Source organism: Arachis ipaensis, chromosome B6 (assembly GCF_059453495.1).
Source record: "Arachis ipaensis isolate K30076 ecotype BB chromosome B6, ASM5945349v1, whole genome shotgun sequence".
NCBI lineage: Eukaryota > Viridiplantae > Streptophyta > Magnoliopsida > Fabales > Fabaceae > Arachis > Arachis ipaensis.
In genome coordinates this window covers 15274849-15291608 of record NC_142441.1, presented here as the reverse complement: position 1 = coordinate 15291608, position 16760 = coordinate 15274849, and the positions used below count along the sequence as shown (strand labels likewise).

The window sequence follows — 16760 nt, the reverse complement described above, 5'->3', positions numbered from 1 at the left end:
ACTTTAAATCTTAAAGACCAAAATAAGATTACACCCAAACGTAAGAACCAATTTAATACTTTATCTAAATTTTAATATTTAAGTAAAAAAGATAATTTTAAAACTTAATTTTAAGACTTAGAGACGATTTTAGATGTAAAAAAAAGTTAGAGATGAAAAAAGTTTTCAACTCTACCTTCAGCACCAAAATCATTCTTCACCCAAATAAATATATGCTAAAAATAGTACGTTAAACTTTTCTGTATACAATAAATTTTCCAAACAAAAGAAGCAACTGGCATTTCAGTTGAGGGTTCAACTACTCTTCTTTGCATGCTAACTAAGCAGATCAAATAATATATCAAAATAACTCAACTCACCAACTTTGTACTTCCATCTTGCAAGAACTACTCATCAAGCTGAGATGGGAAGCCTCTCGGTACTACTATCTTTCGTTCAATAATATCATTCTTTTGCGTGTTTAATTAGTAGCTAGATGCCATTGTTCAAGTTATCATGATGCATGTGCAAAGTATTTTCATATTCATATATGTTAGGTTGACACATCCAATTTACAAAAGGGTAGTGGATTTGGAAAGAGTAGTAGTAATGCTACACTTGTTTGCACTCCTGTTCTTGGAACCACCGTTAATCAGATGTTGGTTGATATGGCAAGAGCCAAGGAAATTGGTGCTGATCTTGTTGAGATTCGCCTTGATTATTTGACAAACTTCAACCCAAGATTCCATCTCCAAACCCTCATCAAGCAGTGTCCTTTGCCCACTATTGTCACCTATAGGTACACACTCAAACTCAATTTGCATAATCCAAGATTTGATTCCTTACATGTTCTTTAAATAAGAATTTCAATTTTTTGTGATTTAAATGATTTTAGTTATGGTGCTCATTTTTCAGACCGAAATGGGAAGGCGGTCGATACGAAGGAGATGAGAACAGAAGACAGGATGCTCTTAGCTTAGCAATGGAATTAGGGGCTGATTACATTGATGTTGAACTTCAGGTACCTACTTTTTTATTTAATAAGGTTCTCTTGGTATCTATAGTTTCATCAAATTTTTAAATAGGTCTCTATATTTTTTTCTTTTCAATTAGACTTTTACACTAGAAATGACCTAATTATAAAATTAAAAACAGTGTAGGGACCTAATTGAAAGGAAAAAAAAGTATAGAGACTTAATTATAAATTCAGTAAAACTATAGGGACCAACAGAATAATTAAACGTTTAGTAAATAATAAGACATGCATGAGATTTTTAATTTTAGACAATAAAGGGCACTTTAGTACACAAGCATCCGGCGTTAATGCAGATCCAAGAAAGGGCCACACCTTTTTGTAATGTAGACAACCTAACTTGATAATTGAATAGGTTGCTAATTCTATGACTTGTTGCAAGTTTTAATTTGTTAATGATTCCAACCTTTGTATACAGGTTGCTCATGAGTTCAACAGTTCCATACATGGAAAGAAGCCTGATAATTTCAAAGTCATAGTTTCTTCACACAACTTCCATGACACTCCATCCTCTGAGGCAATTGCCAATCTCATAGCAAGAATACAATCCACCGGAGCCGACATTGCAAAGATAGTGACCACTGCATCAGACATTACTGATTGCGCCCGAATTTTCCAAATCACTGTCCATTCCCAAGTAAGTCATGCATAATTGCAATCCATGTGTAGCAAGTAGGAACTAATTTGATTGACCATATTATATATACCATGAAAAAAAATGCCAGATCCCAACCATAGGAATCGCACTAGGCGAAAGGGGATTGCTTTCGCGATTACTTAGCCCGAAGTTTGGTGGTTATCTCACCTATGGTGCACTAGATGCAGATACTGTCTCGGCTCCGGGACAAACCACAGTAAAGGATTTGCTAGAATTGTACAATTTCAGGCTTATAAAACCAGATACTAAAGTGTATGGAATTATAGGAAAGCCGGTTGGACATAGCAAGAGTCCTCTTTTGTTCAATGCAGCCTTCAAATCAGTAGGGCTGAATGCAGTTTATATGCACTTCTTGGTGGATGATGTTGAAAAGTTTTTCAATACTTACTCATCCCCTGACTTTGCCTCTGGATGCAGGTTCTCTTTCTCTTCGATTCGGTTCAAGTTTTTCAATGTCTATACATGTAGTTGATATGTTGAATTGGTTACTTATACAATGCAGTTGCACAATTCCTCATAAAGAGGCTGCACTTAAATGCATGGATGAGGTTGATCATATTGCCAAGGTACTAATCAATGTTCTCTAAAACAAGCAAGTGCAGCATAGTTCTTACTAGACTTTACATGATCATGCAAATGGTTCTTTCAATTCTTACAGAAAATAGGAGCTATCAATAACATTGTTAGAAGGCCTGATGGGAAGTTAATAGCTTTTAATACTGATTACATCGGCGCTATTACCGCTATTGAGGATGGATTACGAGGTTCTTGATTGGAGATTCCCCAACTAATGCAAAATCAGGTTAATAATATTTCTCAAATTATGGTTTATTAGATTCTTGTTTCTTTGATGACAGCCTTGGAGGGTGCAAAACCGGCACCCGGATCGCCCTTGTCTGGGAAGCTGTTTGTTGTTCTGGGAGCAGGTGGCGCCGGGAAATCACTTGCATATGGTGCTTCACAGAAAGGGGCAAGAGTTGTGGTAGCTAACCGCACATTTGGTATGACAATATGGATCTTGCAGTGGTATTCAGATAAATGCTTCCTTAAAACTATTCCATCCATCTTAGAAAAGTTATGTTCAAATTAAAAGCTATTTCGAAATTGAGGGAGTAGTATAGAGACTTTTAAACAATTTCTGTTGTCTATTTATTACAGAACGCGCTAAAGAATTGGCTAACAAAGTTGGAGGAAAATCTCTGCCATTGTGTGAAGTGGAAAATTTCCATCCAGAAGAAGGGATGGTACTTGCAAATACAACTTCTGTGGGAATGAAGCCTAACATGGATCAAACTCCAATACCTAAGGTTTGTTCCTTCACCCATTTGTATTAACTATTATTCATCATCAAATACAACTCATGAATTAAGAATTATCACAATAACCAGATATACTCGACATTACTATACTTAGTAGTTAGCAGTTAACGAAACCTTTCACTTCACAAGAATCTTTCAAAAACTGATCAACTAATATTATCTATCAATCCGAATAGTTTGTTATTAATTTGCCAAATATATCACTATTGTATACTCTTTCATACGTATGGCGCAACACCCAATCTTGGGGTTTTTTTAAATTCCCAATATCTTATTCTTTTTAATAATAAATAAAAAAATCACAAGCTCTGCAAGCTTGCTGAGGAACTCAATGATTAAACATATATGCAGCATGCTTTGGAGCATTATTGTTTGGTGTTTGATGCAATCTACACACCAAAAGACACCAGGCTCTTGCGTGAGGCAAAAGAAGCCGGAGCTGCCATTGTGTATGGGAAAGAGATGTTGATCCACCAAGGCTTTGAACAGTACAAAAACTTCACTGGCTTACCTGGTAATTATAATTAACATGAATTTAAATTCCCATTGATGAACAAATAATTTGAAGAACATAGCTGACATTATTTTTCTTTTCTTTTCTCAATTTCAGCACCGGAAGAGTTGTTTAGACAACTTATGGAGAAACATGCATGATTTGGAATTTGTGGGCACTATTTGCATTTTGTAGCAGTGAATCAAGACTTAGCTTGTTGGCGGAAAATGAATGAATAATGGTTATGGGTGCTATGTTACAGTGTTTTAAGAACTTTTACCATCCTCAACTTATTTAAGCTCCTTTTAGTCTGCAAGTTGCAACATTAAAAATTAGCTATCAAAATCAATTATCAGTCTATAATACACATTAAAACTTAGTACTACATATATTTATATACAAATATATTAATGATTTTTGGTAGCTAATTTTAACATACATTTGATACTTTTAAAAGGGTTATGTTACACATACAAATATTTTTGTAGTCAAATCCAACCAAGTTACCACAAGTCCAATACAAAAAAAATACGCGCCCATGCATCACCATTTTTTTTCGTGCTTTTTTTTCAGCACAGAAATTTTTATTGGAGGACATAGAAACTTGGTGACATAGTACAAAAATTTTTACACATAACATGAATTTTTACATATAGCAAAATTTATCGATATAGTATATAAAAATTTTATACATAGCAAAAAACTTTTTATCCATAGTACAGAAATTTTTGCAGATAGCATATAAATTTTTGCTGCGAATATATTTTGTTCGTTGGATGAGTCAATTGTGGTCCTTCAAAAATTTTGTACTGTATGTATTTTATTGTGCTGGGTATTAATATTTTGAACATGTAATTCTTTAAAAATCTGTGTTGTGCATCAAATTTTCTAAATTGTGTACCAAATCTTCTGTGTTATATACCAAAATTTGTGTTGTGCATATTTTGTTGGTTAGGTGTTAATATTCTAAGCATGTAGTCTTTAAAAATTGGTGCTATATACCAAAATTTGTCTTGTGCATCAAAATTTATGTGCTCTAATTTTCTGAACATATATGAGAGAAGAAGAAGATGAAAAAGACAATGACAATAATAATGATAATGAAGGATGATGAAAAGATAAAAAAATGAGGAGAAGAAATTAAATAAGTGAAGAAGACGATGACGATGACGAAGAAAAAGATGACAACAACGAGACAATGACCACATTAAAAAAATGCGTGGGCATCTGACTTAGTTGAAAAAAATTACTTCACTGTGTAGTTTTATTATGTTTATTCTAATATATATATTATCAAGATATTGAGGTACTAATAAAAGTTACAAATTCAACCATTATTACCTATTCACTTTTATCACTTTATTAATTTTCTCTATTCAGATGATCTAAATTTTTTTTATGTACACTATTTTATTCTTATTATTGTTGACCTGTATCGAATCGACTAATTTAATCAGGTTAATCAAAAATTTGTTACTAGACTAGTTCGGTTTAAGTAAAAAATTAGTTGGAAACGAATCAATTAAATAATTGAAAAAATTAGATAAAAAATCGATTAATTAATTGAATTAGTTTAATTTTTTAGCAATTATCTAGTTTAAAATAATAAAATATAAAAAAATATATATTATATACATAAATGTATTATTCTATTAAATTTCAATTAAATATTTAAATTTGTAACTTTATCGATTTAATAAGTTATTCGGTTTTCAGAACCTGTGTGTTCTTTTTCTTAGTCTTGGTCTCCAGGATAAATAATGACACTTTGTAAGGTTGTATAGGGTCGTATCTTGTGAACAAATTAAAGCAAATTTCCATGGAGACCCAAGGAAGGGGGTCAGCCTAGTAGTTTCATGATAAACATTAATAAGTCTACGCGACAAAAAGAAAAAAATAACGTTAAAGAATCAATTTTATTCGATTAATATTAGTTAATTATTTTAAAGATTTAATTAATATGTGTTTTAATGGATAATGATACATAATAAGATTATTAATAATAGAAAAACTTTAAATTTTTTTAATAAATACAAAATAAATATATTTATTTTAAATTTTAAATTATAAATCTAACTTAAAAAATAAAAATTGACTAATATTAAATAATTAAAAATTAATTTTTTATATTTTTTTTTCTATTATATTAGTCGCCAACTATTTTCCACATCTTTGCTGGTAAACAACGAAGCATAGCAGCCCTCTCTCGCTCAGTGCCCCGCCTGCCTTTGCCTTGCAATTACACAGAAAATCTATTTCCGTTGACTACCTGCTGGCTTCTCCATTTTTTTTTTACTAAAAATACAGAGACTCGAACTTACAATCTCTAAATAAATATAAAAAGACTATGTCATTTAAGTTATAACACGCTGGTCGGCTAGCTTCTCCTTATATTTACATGATATTTTTTATTTATAAAATGTATATTTTCATGTTTTGTATAATTAAAATAATATAGTATAGTTTAATCTATTTGACTAATGTATCTAACAATAATTATTATAAGTAAATACAAATTATTGATAACTATTTGTTTAATTCAAATAATAATAATATAAAATATATTTATTTATTCGACACACATGTGTTTTATGTTTAATTATATTTTAATAAAAAAATCTCTTATTTTTTTTAAACATATTTTAATTTTAATACATCTAAATATTATTACATGTATCCAATCTTATGTTTATTATGTATTCTTTAAATGAATTTAAAAAATATATTATTATTTATTAAAACAAAAATATTATTTTAAACATTTTATATAATAAAAATTAAAAATAATTAAAATATTAATTTATATTTTAATATCAATAAAATATTATTACAATATATTTTTTATATATATATTCGTATTTTATAAAAGATTAAAATTCATATATCTGTATATTATTTGTTATATTGTGTTTCTTATGTGTATTAGTGATCCTATTTCATAGTAATTGTACATTATTTACCCGGTCAAATAAACCATGCATCATAATGGCAGATTAACTTCTGCTCAAGGATTATACAAATGAAAATATTTTATAGAAAATATAAAACTTTTTTATATAAATTTTATTGGATTAATAATTAAATTTGATTCTCTAAAATTATTTATTTTTTAAATTAATCTCTAAAAAATGAAATTAGTCATATTAGCTGCAAATTAAATTGTTCTTTCTATTAATTAAATCATGTTAAATATAATGATATGATAGATTAATGATATGTGTCAAGACGCTTAATATGATATGTCATCATTAAATTAAGAGATCGAAAAAAATAATTTAATGTACATGTCATTTTAGGAATTAATATGTTTACTTTAATTTTTTATAGATGAATTTAAAAAATAAATCAATTGGTGATCATTTAAAAACGAATTTGATTATTAACCCATTTTAATTTGATGTATTGAATAAGACAATTTTATAGTACTTATGAGTTGTCTAAATTTTACTTAACTTATTTTTTATAATAATTTTTAATTTTTTTAAAATTATTTATTTTTATATCTTTTAAATTAAATATTAATTTTAAATGTCACCTTTTAGATAGCATAGCATTTATCATTGAATAAATTATATCCTACGTGATAAAGCCTTGACGTGGGAGTCATGACATACGCTTACAATATGCTTTTTAACCTGATATCTATATAATAATTTATAAATTCTATATTCAAATCTTATCATGCTAAATTGCTAATGTAACCAAAAAAAGGAAAAAAAAATAATAGTCATAAGGATACACACGACTATTATTTAAGAGTCATTCAAATAACGCGTTTTGTTTCAGTTATAAAAGAAAAGGAAGTAGCAATTAAAACGACTCAAAGAGCAGCATTGTGGTTCGAATAATCGCAATCAAAACGCGTCACTGTCAGGGTTACTGTTACATTGATCGATCGGCATTGAGTGGAGTGTGATGGGAGGGTGCTTTTCTGATTTGGAAGGGGGAAAGCAAGCAGTGGGAGTAGGGTTTCGTTCACATCAGAATCAAAATCAAAATCAAAATCCATATCCAAACCAGCAGCATCAAGGTGATAACAATAATGGAGCCCACAACGACGCCGTTGATTTCTTCTTTAAAACCAAAGGGTTTCAGCCAATGTTCACTCAGGTTGAGGTATTGCCACCACGCTCTCTGTCTTCTACCATAACTCCATAAGCTCTATCTTTTTTTAAGTAATATTCTAAATTTCAAAGAATTTTTAGTAGAATAATTTAGGACTTGTTTGAGTAATTTATAAGAAAAAATCTTTTTTTGAGTTATCTTATTTTAAAAGATATTATGAAGAAGTAAAAGTAATTTTATGTTTGAATATCTCATGAAAAATAATCTTTTTATTTATCAATTATGTTTGGGTATAACAATATAAAAATATTTTTTGTTTATTTATTACATAAAAAATATCTTTTTTTTAAAGAAAAAATATCTTTTAAAAAAAAATGTAAATTACAGTTTCTCTAAAAAAAATTTTTTTTTAACAAAATAATTACGTCCAAACAAGTACTTAATCCTAATTAATTCATAATTTTTTTTATTTTGTTATAAATATCAATCGCGTCAAATTTTAATAAAAAAAATAGATAAATCAATAGCTATAGTTATTTAAAAAAAAATAACAATTTCTAAAAAATTAAATTTTTAAATGTCTTTTTGTATAGACAAATAATTTGATGGGGAACAGATTTGTTTAACGAAGTAAAAGTAAAAAACAAATACTAAATTGGTATCCAAAAGATTAAGTACTAATTTATTATTCATAGAATGTTTTTTAAAAAGATTTTAAAATTTAACAAAAATACGCAAATTAAACACCATGAAGTCACATGAAAGGAAAAACACTTGTATGTGACCTCATATTCTTATGTTTGGGACTTTTAAGTATTTTTATTAAATTTTAAAATTTTTGGGAGATTATTTTATCAATAATAAGAGTAATTACTATTTTCGGATATCAATTTAGTATTTAAAATTAAACTATTTTATTCAGTTTTTTAAAGACTCATTTGAGAAACTACTCTTCTTTTAGTTCCAAATAAAAATTCACCTTCATTTACTTGATTTTTTTATTAAAAGTCTCGTGTTTTTCGATTTGAGTAATAAAAAGAATTGCATTTTGTTATCACGTATTTGAATAATAATTGTTTTTAATTGATAAAATTTTTAAATTTTTTGTGTACTCTCGAGTATTAATTTTTAAATTTAAATTATATATATTTTAAATTTTGTTTGTTGCATAAAAATAAATAAAAATTTAAAATATAATTTAAATATACTCTCATACAATAAATAAAATTTAAATATACTTTAATTTTTTATATATTCCCATATAATAAACAAAATTTAAAATATAATTATATTTAAATTATATTTTAAACTTTTATGTACTCCTATGCAATAAATAAAATTTAAAATATATATAATTTAAAATTAATATTCAAGAGAATACATGAAAAATTTAAAAATTTTGTTTTTTAGAAGCAATAGAATTAATAGTAGAGTTAGAAAACGTGTTTACGTACTTACGTGGTTTCATGTAAACGTATTAATATATTTATGTTTATTTTAAAGGTTTAATTATTTTGTTGGTCCTATAATTTTGCAAAATTTTTAATTAGGTTCCTATATTTTTTTTTTTTTAATTAAGTCCTTGCACCAAAATTTTTTTTAATTGGGTCTCTATACTTTTTTTTTTATTTAAGTCCCTATACCAATTCTTTTTTTTAGTTGGGTCCCTATAAAATTAAGTCCATTACTAATAAGAAGGACTTAATTGAAAAAGCCAAACAGCAATAGCTCAAATGGGTCTTCCCATACTCAATTAAGAGGTTGCGGGTTCAAGTCTCCATATCTTCTGTAAAAAAAAAAAAAAAGGACTTAATTGAAAAAAAAATTAATGTAAGGACTCAATTAAAAAGAAAAAAGTACAGGGACCTAATTGAAAATTTCACGAAACTATAGGGACCAATAAAATAATTAAACCTATTTTAAATAGACAATCTATCTCCCTTGTTATTTAAATGTACATAAAAATTTTAGATTAAATTATAATCCAATTTAAGTGATTTAAATTTGAAAAATAAAAGTAATTGTTTGGGCATTATTAGGAGAGGTTGACGGAGATAGTAGGAAGAGAATTGAAACGGATATCTCCCACTGTCTCCCACGTAGATAGTAAAAGATAACGTGAGAGATAAAAAAACGGTTATCTCTTTTTACTATCACCATCAATTCTTTCTAACATTTGGTAAATGGTTATTTTTATTTTTCAAATTTAAATAAATTCAATGTACCATTTACATACTAAAAATTTAGATTATTGATATTATTAATATTTTTATTATTTTTAAATTTTTTTTTTTAAAATATATGTACTGTACACTATAAACGAGATATAAATAGTTATATACACGTTAACTTTTATTTAAATGTACATACAAATTTTAGATTAAATTATAATTCAATTTAAGTGATTTAAATTTGAAAAATAAAAGTAATGTTGATGGAGATAGTGGGAAGAGAATTGAAACGGCTATCTCCCACTATCTCCCACGTAGATAGTGGAAGATAACGTGAGAGATAAAAAAACGGTTATCTCTTTCCACTATCTCCATCAATCCCTTCTAACATTTGACAAACGGTTATTTTTATTTTTCAAATTTAAATCAATTCAATGTACCATTTTTTTTTTACCAAATATAGGAGACTCGAACCCGCAACCTCTTAATTGAGTATTGGGAGACTATGCCATTTGAGCTATTACTCATTGGCTTCAATGTACCATTTACATACTAAAAATTTAGATTATTGATATTATTAATATTTTTATTATTTTCAAATTTTTTTTTAAATACATGTACTGTAAACGAGATATAAATAATCATATACACGTTAATATTTTTTACAACGAAATACATACAAAATTATGTCGTTTATAAAAGAAGTATTTATTTTAGTAAATATTTTTTAAATTATTTATTTTCGTAATTATGATAATTAATTTATTTATTGAAATAAAAAACCGTGCTTTTAACGGCTTGATGCAAATTTAATTCTACTGGGCTTTCATTATTAATGGAATATTTTTAGTTTGAATAATAATTACTTTTGTATTGTAAGATTAAACTCTTCTAGAATGAAGAGACTGGAAAAAAAATAAATATCTAATCGCTTTTAAATTAAAATAATAAAATTTATTTATAATAAAATTATAAATTTAATGATGTTTAATTTTTTATTTTATTATTTTATTACTTTATTAATCTCTTAATTTTTTTAGTAAATTCTATAGTAAACTAAGCTAATCCATGATGAGTAGAGTTCAATCATAATTTAATAGTAGTGAGATATAAATAGGTTATGTTATATAATTAAAAAAGTGATTATTCATATTCATATGAAAATTGTGATTGTGTTATGATAATATCTAACATGTAAAAAAATATTATATATTAAATAATTTAATTAAATATCTCAAATTATCTAATAATTCTCTATTATTATCTTTATAGAATATATCTTTATTTGAATTAATAGATAAAAAAAATTATAAATTAAGAATCAGTACAAAGAAAATAGAGATGTTACTCGAATATTTTCGTTATAAAAATTAATTTGAGAGAACTAAAACATTCATTAAAAAATTTCAATCAATAAAAAAATTATTTACGTCTTTTCTGCTGCTTGTATACCTTTACTATATTAAAAAGAGATAAAATTATCAAAATAATAAGTCAAAAAAGCATCAATACGTGCATTCAATCCTTAAATTTAATTTAATTTTCTTAACTTATATTTCAACTCACATAAAAAAGATAAATTATGTGGAGAAAATAAAGCATACAAATAGCTTAGTATTTTTTTTTTTTTGCCTTTAGTTTCTTTTTCATTTCTGTCTTATACATTTTTTTTTATTTTCTTCACACAAAAACTTTTTATAAAAGAGAAGTGTTAAGGCCAGCAACTTTTGTGATTTATAGTCATCAAATAGCTATCAATGATATTTTTAATGGTGTGTGATTATTCATTTTTCTTTTGCTAGTTACATGCTGACCAAAATATAATAAAATTACTGGCAGTAAACTTTTCCTTTTATAAAATTATCCGTTGAGTAAGGTACCAAGGTTACATCAAACTTTGAGAATGGTAGATTGATTATCTTCCTTATAGATTACAATGGTCAATGCCTCAATGGTTATATCTTCAAAAATTCATTTTCCTTTTGTTAAAAACAAAGTCAAGAATATAAAAGTGGAAAATAAAAATCAATGTTAAATATGGATAGTTATTAGAAAATATTAAAAGTAAATGTTTAACAACTTGAAGATCATCAATGAGCTTTTATCTTCAGATTTCCCTGACAATATTACCCTTTATTCTTGAAGCTGATGACTAACTACTAGTATTCATTCATATAGAAGAGTAGCATAGCATATTCCAGGAGTTCAATTCTGCTTGTGAGCAATTTCATCGGAATTTTGGACAAGCTGATGAAAAAATTGACACATGTTTTTTATTGGCTTGTCAAAATTTTTGCAATATTCTGGTGTTATTTTCACCATTTTGATTAAGCATGTTTAGTATTTTATGTGTTTTTCAATTTATTTGTTATTTCTTTAAGTTTATTTGTGTGCGCTGCATTATTTTTTCCATATAAACTGCTCATTATGGTTGAAACTTGAAACAGCTATAAGCCGAACTAATATCTATGCTCTTCTAATCACTTTTTGCAGTTATCTTTTTCAGCATCAAATTTACTTGATCTGGATATTACATCAAAGGTATATTATTTTCAAGATATAAAGATGCATATACTCCTTGATACTTGCAAGTTGTTAATTCATTATTAGTATAGTTTTACTTCAATTCCTTTTTCTTCAAAATTTATTTCAGAGTGATCCCATGGTTGTTGTATATGAAAAGAAACAAAATGGAAAATTGCAAGAACTGGGTCGCACTGAGGTCATCATGAATAACTTGAATCCAGAGTGGATAGAGAAAATTACTGTTGCTTTTCAGTTTGAGATTGTGCAACCACTTGAGTAAGCTATCCCCTTTGATAATTTAATTTCCTATTCCTATTATGAGATTCATTGTGTTCACATACACATTCTTTATTGTTTGAGTAACTTAACTTGGAACTACTTGTCATTTGGCCCCTCTTCCAGATTTCATGTGTACGATGTTGATTCAAAATATCATGGTATTACCACTAAGGTTTGTAAAAATTAGACAATAAGAACTATATACCTTTTTAACATTTTATGCTTAATTGAACCATTAATTCTCCCCCATATGGTTCCTTAGCTTAGACCAGGATTTTACAGATAATTTTCAATTGGGTTAGACAAGGCGAAATTGTAACCTGCTAAAATTACTGAAGAGGGAAAAAAATTAACAAAAGGGTAATAATCTGTTAGTTGAAAGCATAAGTATGTAATGGTTCCCCATAATCACTTAATCATAAACTCTTAAAATAGTAAATAAGAAAGCAGTACTGTGTAATGTGTACATTCCAACCAAATTTATTATTTGATGGTAAAATTTATATTTTAAAAGTAAGTTTTGTATTCTCTTGTAGACACTAAATCTGAAAGACCAAGATTTTCTTGGGCAAGCCAGTTGCACTTTATCTGAGGTCAGTTTCATTCTACTCATTGACCTCCATTGATGACCAGCATGCTAATTTGGTCTAATATTTGTACTATTTTACTTCTATTTCTTTTCTGTGAAAAACTCTACTTTCAAGTGACTTGGATGCTGCTTTTTATTGACACCGGTGCCTCTTCTTTGTGGTTTCAGATAGTGACTAAACATAGCCGGAGCATAACCTTAAACCTCCAAAACAAAACCAGGCATGGTGGTTCAAGAAACCTAGGGGCACTCACTATTCGTGCTGAGGAGACTGTTGCTTCAAAGATTGCTATTGAGATGATCTTAAGATGTTCACATTTGGATAACAAGGACATTTTCTCAAAATCTGTACATATTCAATCCCCATCTACAACTTCTCTACTTATTATTTGTTTGCATCTGTAAAACTTCTCATATTTGTTTTTCGTTTTCCTTGTAGGATCCCTTCTTAAGAATATCAAGAGTAGTTGAGAGTGGAGGTTCTGTTCCAATTTGCAAGACTGAAGTTATTAACAACAATTTGAATCCAACATGGAGACCAGTCACCCTTAGTTCCCGTCAGTTTGGAAGTAAAGTGGGTTTATCATCTTAAAAAATATGGATTACTAGTTCATTTTGATTACTCACATTAGCATGATATTTATCTAGTTTCGAAATTGTTACTTTTCAGGAAAATCCATTACTCATTGAGTGTTTTGATTTCAATAGCAGTGGTGACCATGTGCTTATTGGGTAGTTATGCAATTATTGTCTATTGCTTTATTTTGTTCATTATTCAAAACTCTTGTAAGCCTTCATTTTTTCATTCATAGATTTTAAGTGTATATATATATATATTGATATCAATTTTTATTGCCTTCAGTAAACTGAGATCATCAATAGCAGACCTAGAAAGGCTTAACAAAGAGAGAACAGGCACAAATTTGTTCATACCATCCACACACCACAGAAAAGAAGAGAAGGTACTTATTGACCATGCAATAATAGAATTACATTTTATGGTCCACTTCTGTGCTTAATCTCATAGTTCTTGGAATTTCTTCTATGCAGATGCTGAAGGGTCAACTTTTTGTGGATCAATATTGTGAAAAGGAGCAATTCAGCTTTATTGATTATGTATCCAGTGGATTTGAACTGAACTTCATGGTTGCTGTGGATTTCACTGGTAAGTAAATATTGTTATCTTGGTGAAGATGATTACTGAAATTACATATTCATCTTATATCATGCTAACTGATTCAAAATTTGTCCAGCTTCAAATGGAAATCCTCGATATTCAGATTCTTTGCATTATATTGATGTCTCGGGTCAGTTAAATTCATATCAAAGGGTAAGCTTGATACTTTGTTCTCAATGAATGATTCTGAACTGCTGTTCTGATCCAGAAATTTTTGGAGCACAATAGAATATGGTCTGCTATTTTGCAATATTGATAGTGATAGTGCTTCAAAACAAAATTCTTGAAAATACAATGATATATGATTGGACTAACTAATATAATAAGGTGACATTATGCTGTATATATAAAAGTCTTGCCTAATCACTAATCAGCATAATAATATTAATCTTTTGCAGGCTATAATGGAGGTTGGGGAGGTTATTCAGTTCTATGACTCTGATAGGAAGTTTCCTGCTTGGGGCTTTGGAGGAAGCACAGCTGGTGTCGTTTCCCACTGTTTTAATCTGAATGGGACTCCGAGAGACTCCGAGGTGAGAAAATTTTTCAATTTTTGAAGATCGTTCTCGAAAAGAAAAATTATTTTTGTTGTATTCACTCTTCCGTTTACACCAAGCCTAAGGGTGAAGAAACCAGACTTGGTGTGCAGGGCGAAGTGAGTACAAATAATACCAACTTGTAATTTATATTTTACGAAACACTGCTTCTAGTATCCAACCTTGAAGAGAAAAAGAATTTAAGAGGTAGGTTTCCATTGTTGTAGGTTGTAGGAGTTGAAGGCATAATGGATGCATATGCAACTGCTCTGCACAATGTCACACTCTCAGGACCCACTTTATTTGGTCCAGTTATCAACACTGCTGCAGAAATGGCTGCCAAGTCCCTTGCATCACATAATGGAACCAAGTATTACGTATTACTTATCATAACGGTGAGAAGATTTCAGCAATTGGGTATAAGTGGTTTTCTTGTTCAAAGAACTTCCTTTTTCGGGTTATGATGAAGGACTAATCAAGTGATGTGCTTGATTTTATAGGATGGAGTTGTTACGGATCTTCAAGAAACAATAAATGCTCTTGTGAAAGCATCTGATCTTCCCCTATCAGTTCTTATAGTTGGAGTTGGAGGTGCTGATTTCACCAACATGGAGGTGATCTACCTTCTAATCCTGTCCAAGAATTTTTCCCAAACTCACTAAATTAACTATTCATAATAGCATTGGAATGCTCTTAACAGTTTCATATAGGTAGAGATAATAACATAACATGTGCTTGTTGGGTTTTGCAGGTGTTGGATGCTGATAATGGCCGTCGGTTAGAGGGTTCTAGTGGTCGTATCGCTACACGAGATATCGTTCAGTTTGTCCCTATGAGAGAAGTCCAAAGTAAGTACAATTGTTCTGTGAAGTTGTTTATAAAGAATTATGTTTGCACTATTATATGCAACATTTCTAGTTAACTTTTTGTACACTGAAGTAGTTCAATCTAGTATGAAGTGTGAACACAAAAAACATTGCTGTTTTGTTTTCATTCCTAAACCTTAGGAAGCTGCTATTTTGACAGGGGGAAGTATCTCAGTGGTGCAAGCTCTATTGGAAGAACTGCCTGGTCAATTTCTGAGTTTCATGCTAAGTAGAGACATTAAGCCACTTACTTCCCAACAAGTTCCTCACTAGTCGATGAATATAGACACCCCCAACGAATTAGCTATCATACTTCTCATTCAAACTGTAAATACAACTTTTTTATTCGTTGTAAAGGATTTATGGTTTTCACTTTTGAGATCTAATATTCCAAATTTACCATGGAATATAGATCTATTTCTTTTTTTTAACCCTCTGAGATCTGTTATTCCAAATTTACCATGGTTAGTAATGGAGAATAAACTGTTGAAAATGGAAGAGTGAAAAGAAAATTTTGTTTTTAGCTTGAGGATGTTATAGAAGTTATATTGTTTGATTATATGAAAAATGATAATATCACTCCACACAACTTTTTTGTATTATATGTATACATAAATTTGAAGAAAAAAGAAATAGTATTATCAAACTTAGTCCTGATTCTAGATATCAAAATTAATTGTCGACTCAAATAGATTCCAAGAGAAAAGACAGATTTATTACTTTTGCCATAATCGGGACTATCAAAATAAAATACTTAAAAATTAAAATTAATTTTGCATAGAATTAGTTTCACAAAAACATAACTACACAAGACACATTGGTGCTTTTTATTTTTAGCGTTGTGGTTCAAACAGTGTTTTTCAACAATGTAGATACTTGGTGTATTTTTTTGTGATTTTTAATTTTTCTTTTAAAAAAAATACAAATTTAGGGATCAGATTTGTCGTTTATACTTTTTTTCACAAAACTAATCCACCAATTTGTTTATCACTTCAAAAAAATTCAATCCATACAAATCTGAGGCTCAGATTTCTTCATGATCCCAAATCAGATCCTAAATTTTATTTCC

General features: G+C 28.5%; 2 protein-coding genes across 3 annotated transcripts; both read left to right on the top strand.

Annotated features, from left to right (window-relative positions):
• Nucleotides 1–256: 256 nt before the first annotated feature.
• Nucleotides 257–3852, top strand: LOC107645861 (bifunctional 3-dehydroquinate dehydratase/shikimate dehydrogenase, chloroplastic-like). 2 transcript variants are annotated; one of them, XM_088491496.1, is made up of 11 exons: nucleotides 257–418; nucleotides 636–778; nucleotides 895–1000; nucleotides 1431–1649; nucleotides 1738–2087; nucleotides 2173–2236; nucleotides 2329–2434; nucleotides 2528–2671; nucleotides 2829–2977; nucleotides 3341–3503; nucleotides 3600–3852. In XM_088491496.1, the coding sequence occupies exons 1-11, from the start codon at nucleotides 404–406 to the stop codon at nucleotides 3641–3643; spliced, it is 1503 nt and encodes a 500-aa protein (XP_088347622.1). In that variant the 5' UTR covers nucleotides 257–403; the 3' UTR covers nucleotides 3644–3852. The 2 variants fall into 2 exon arrangements, with proteins under 2 accessions (XP_088347622.1, XP_016205475.1); XM_016349989.3 differs by having other exon boundaries at nucleotides 537–778.
• Nucleotides 3853–7322: 3470 nt separating this feature from the next.
• LOC107646484 (protein BONZAI 3) lies at nucleotides 7323–16145 on the top strand. Its single transcript, XM_016350667.3, has 16 exons — nucleotides 7323–7598; nucleotides 12212–12259; nucleotides 12372–12520; nucleotides 12647–12695; nucleotides 13060–13116; nucleotides 13281–13460; nucleotides 13552–13686; nucleotides 13783–13844; nucleotides 13975–14074; nucleotides 14163–14277; nucleotides 14366–14442; nucleotides 14688–14822; nucleotides 15053–15220; nucleotides 15326–15439; nucleotides 15577–15673; nucleotides 15852–16145. Exons 1-16 carry the CDS (start codon nucleotides 7398–7400, stop codon nucleotides 15962–15964), a joined length of 1800 nt encoding a protein of 599 aa, XP_016206153.1. The 5' UTR covers nucleotides 7323–7397; the 3' UTR covers nucleotides 15965–16145.
• The last annotated feature ends 615 nt before the right edge of the window (nucleotides 16146–16760 follow it).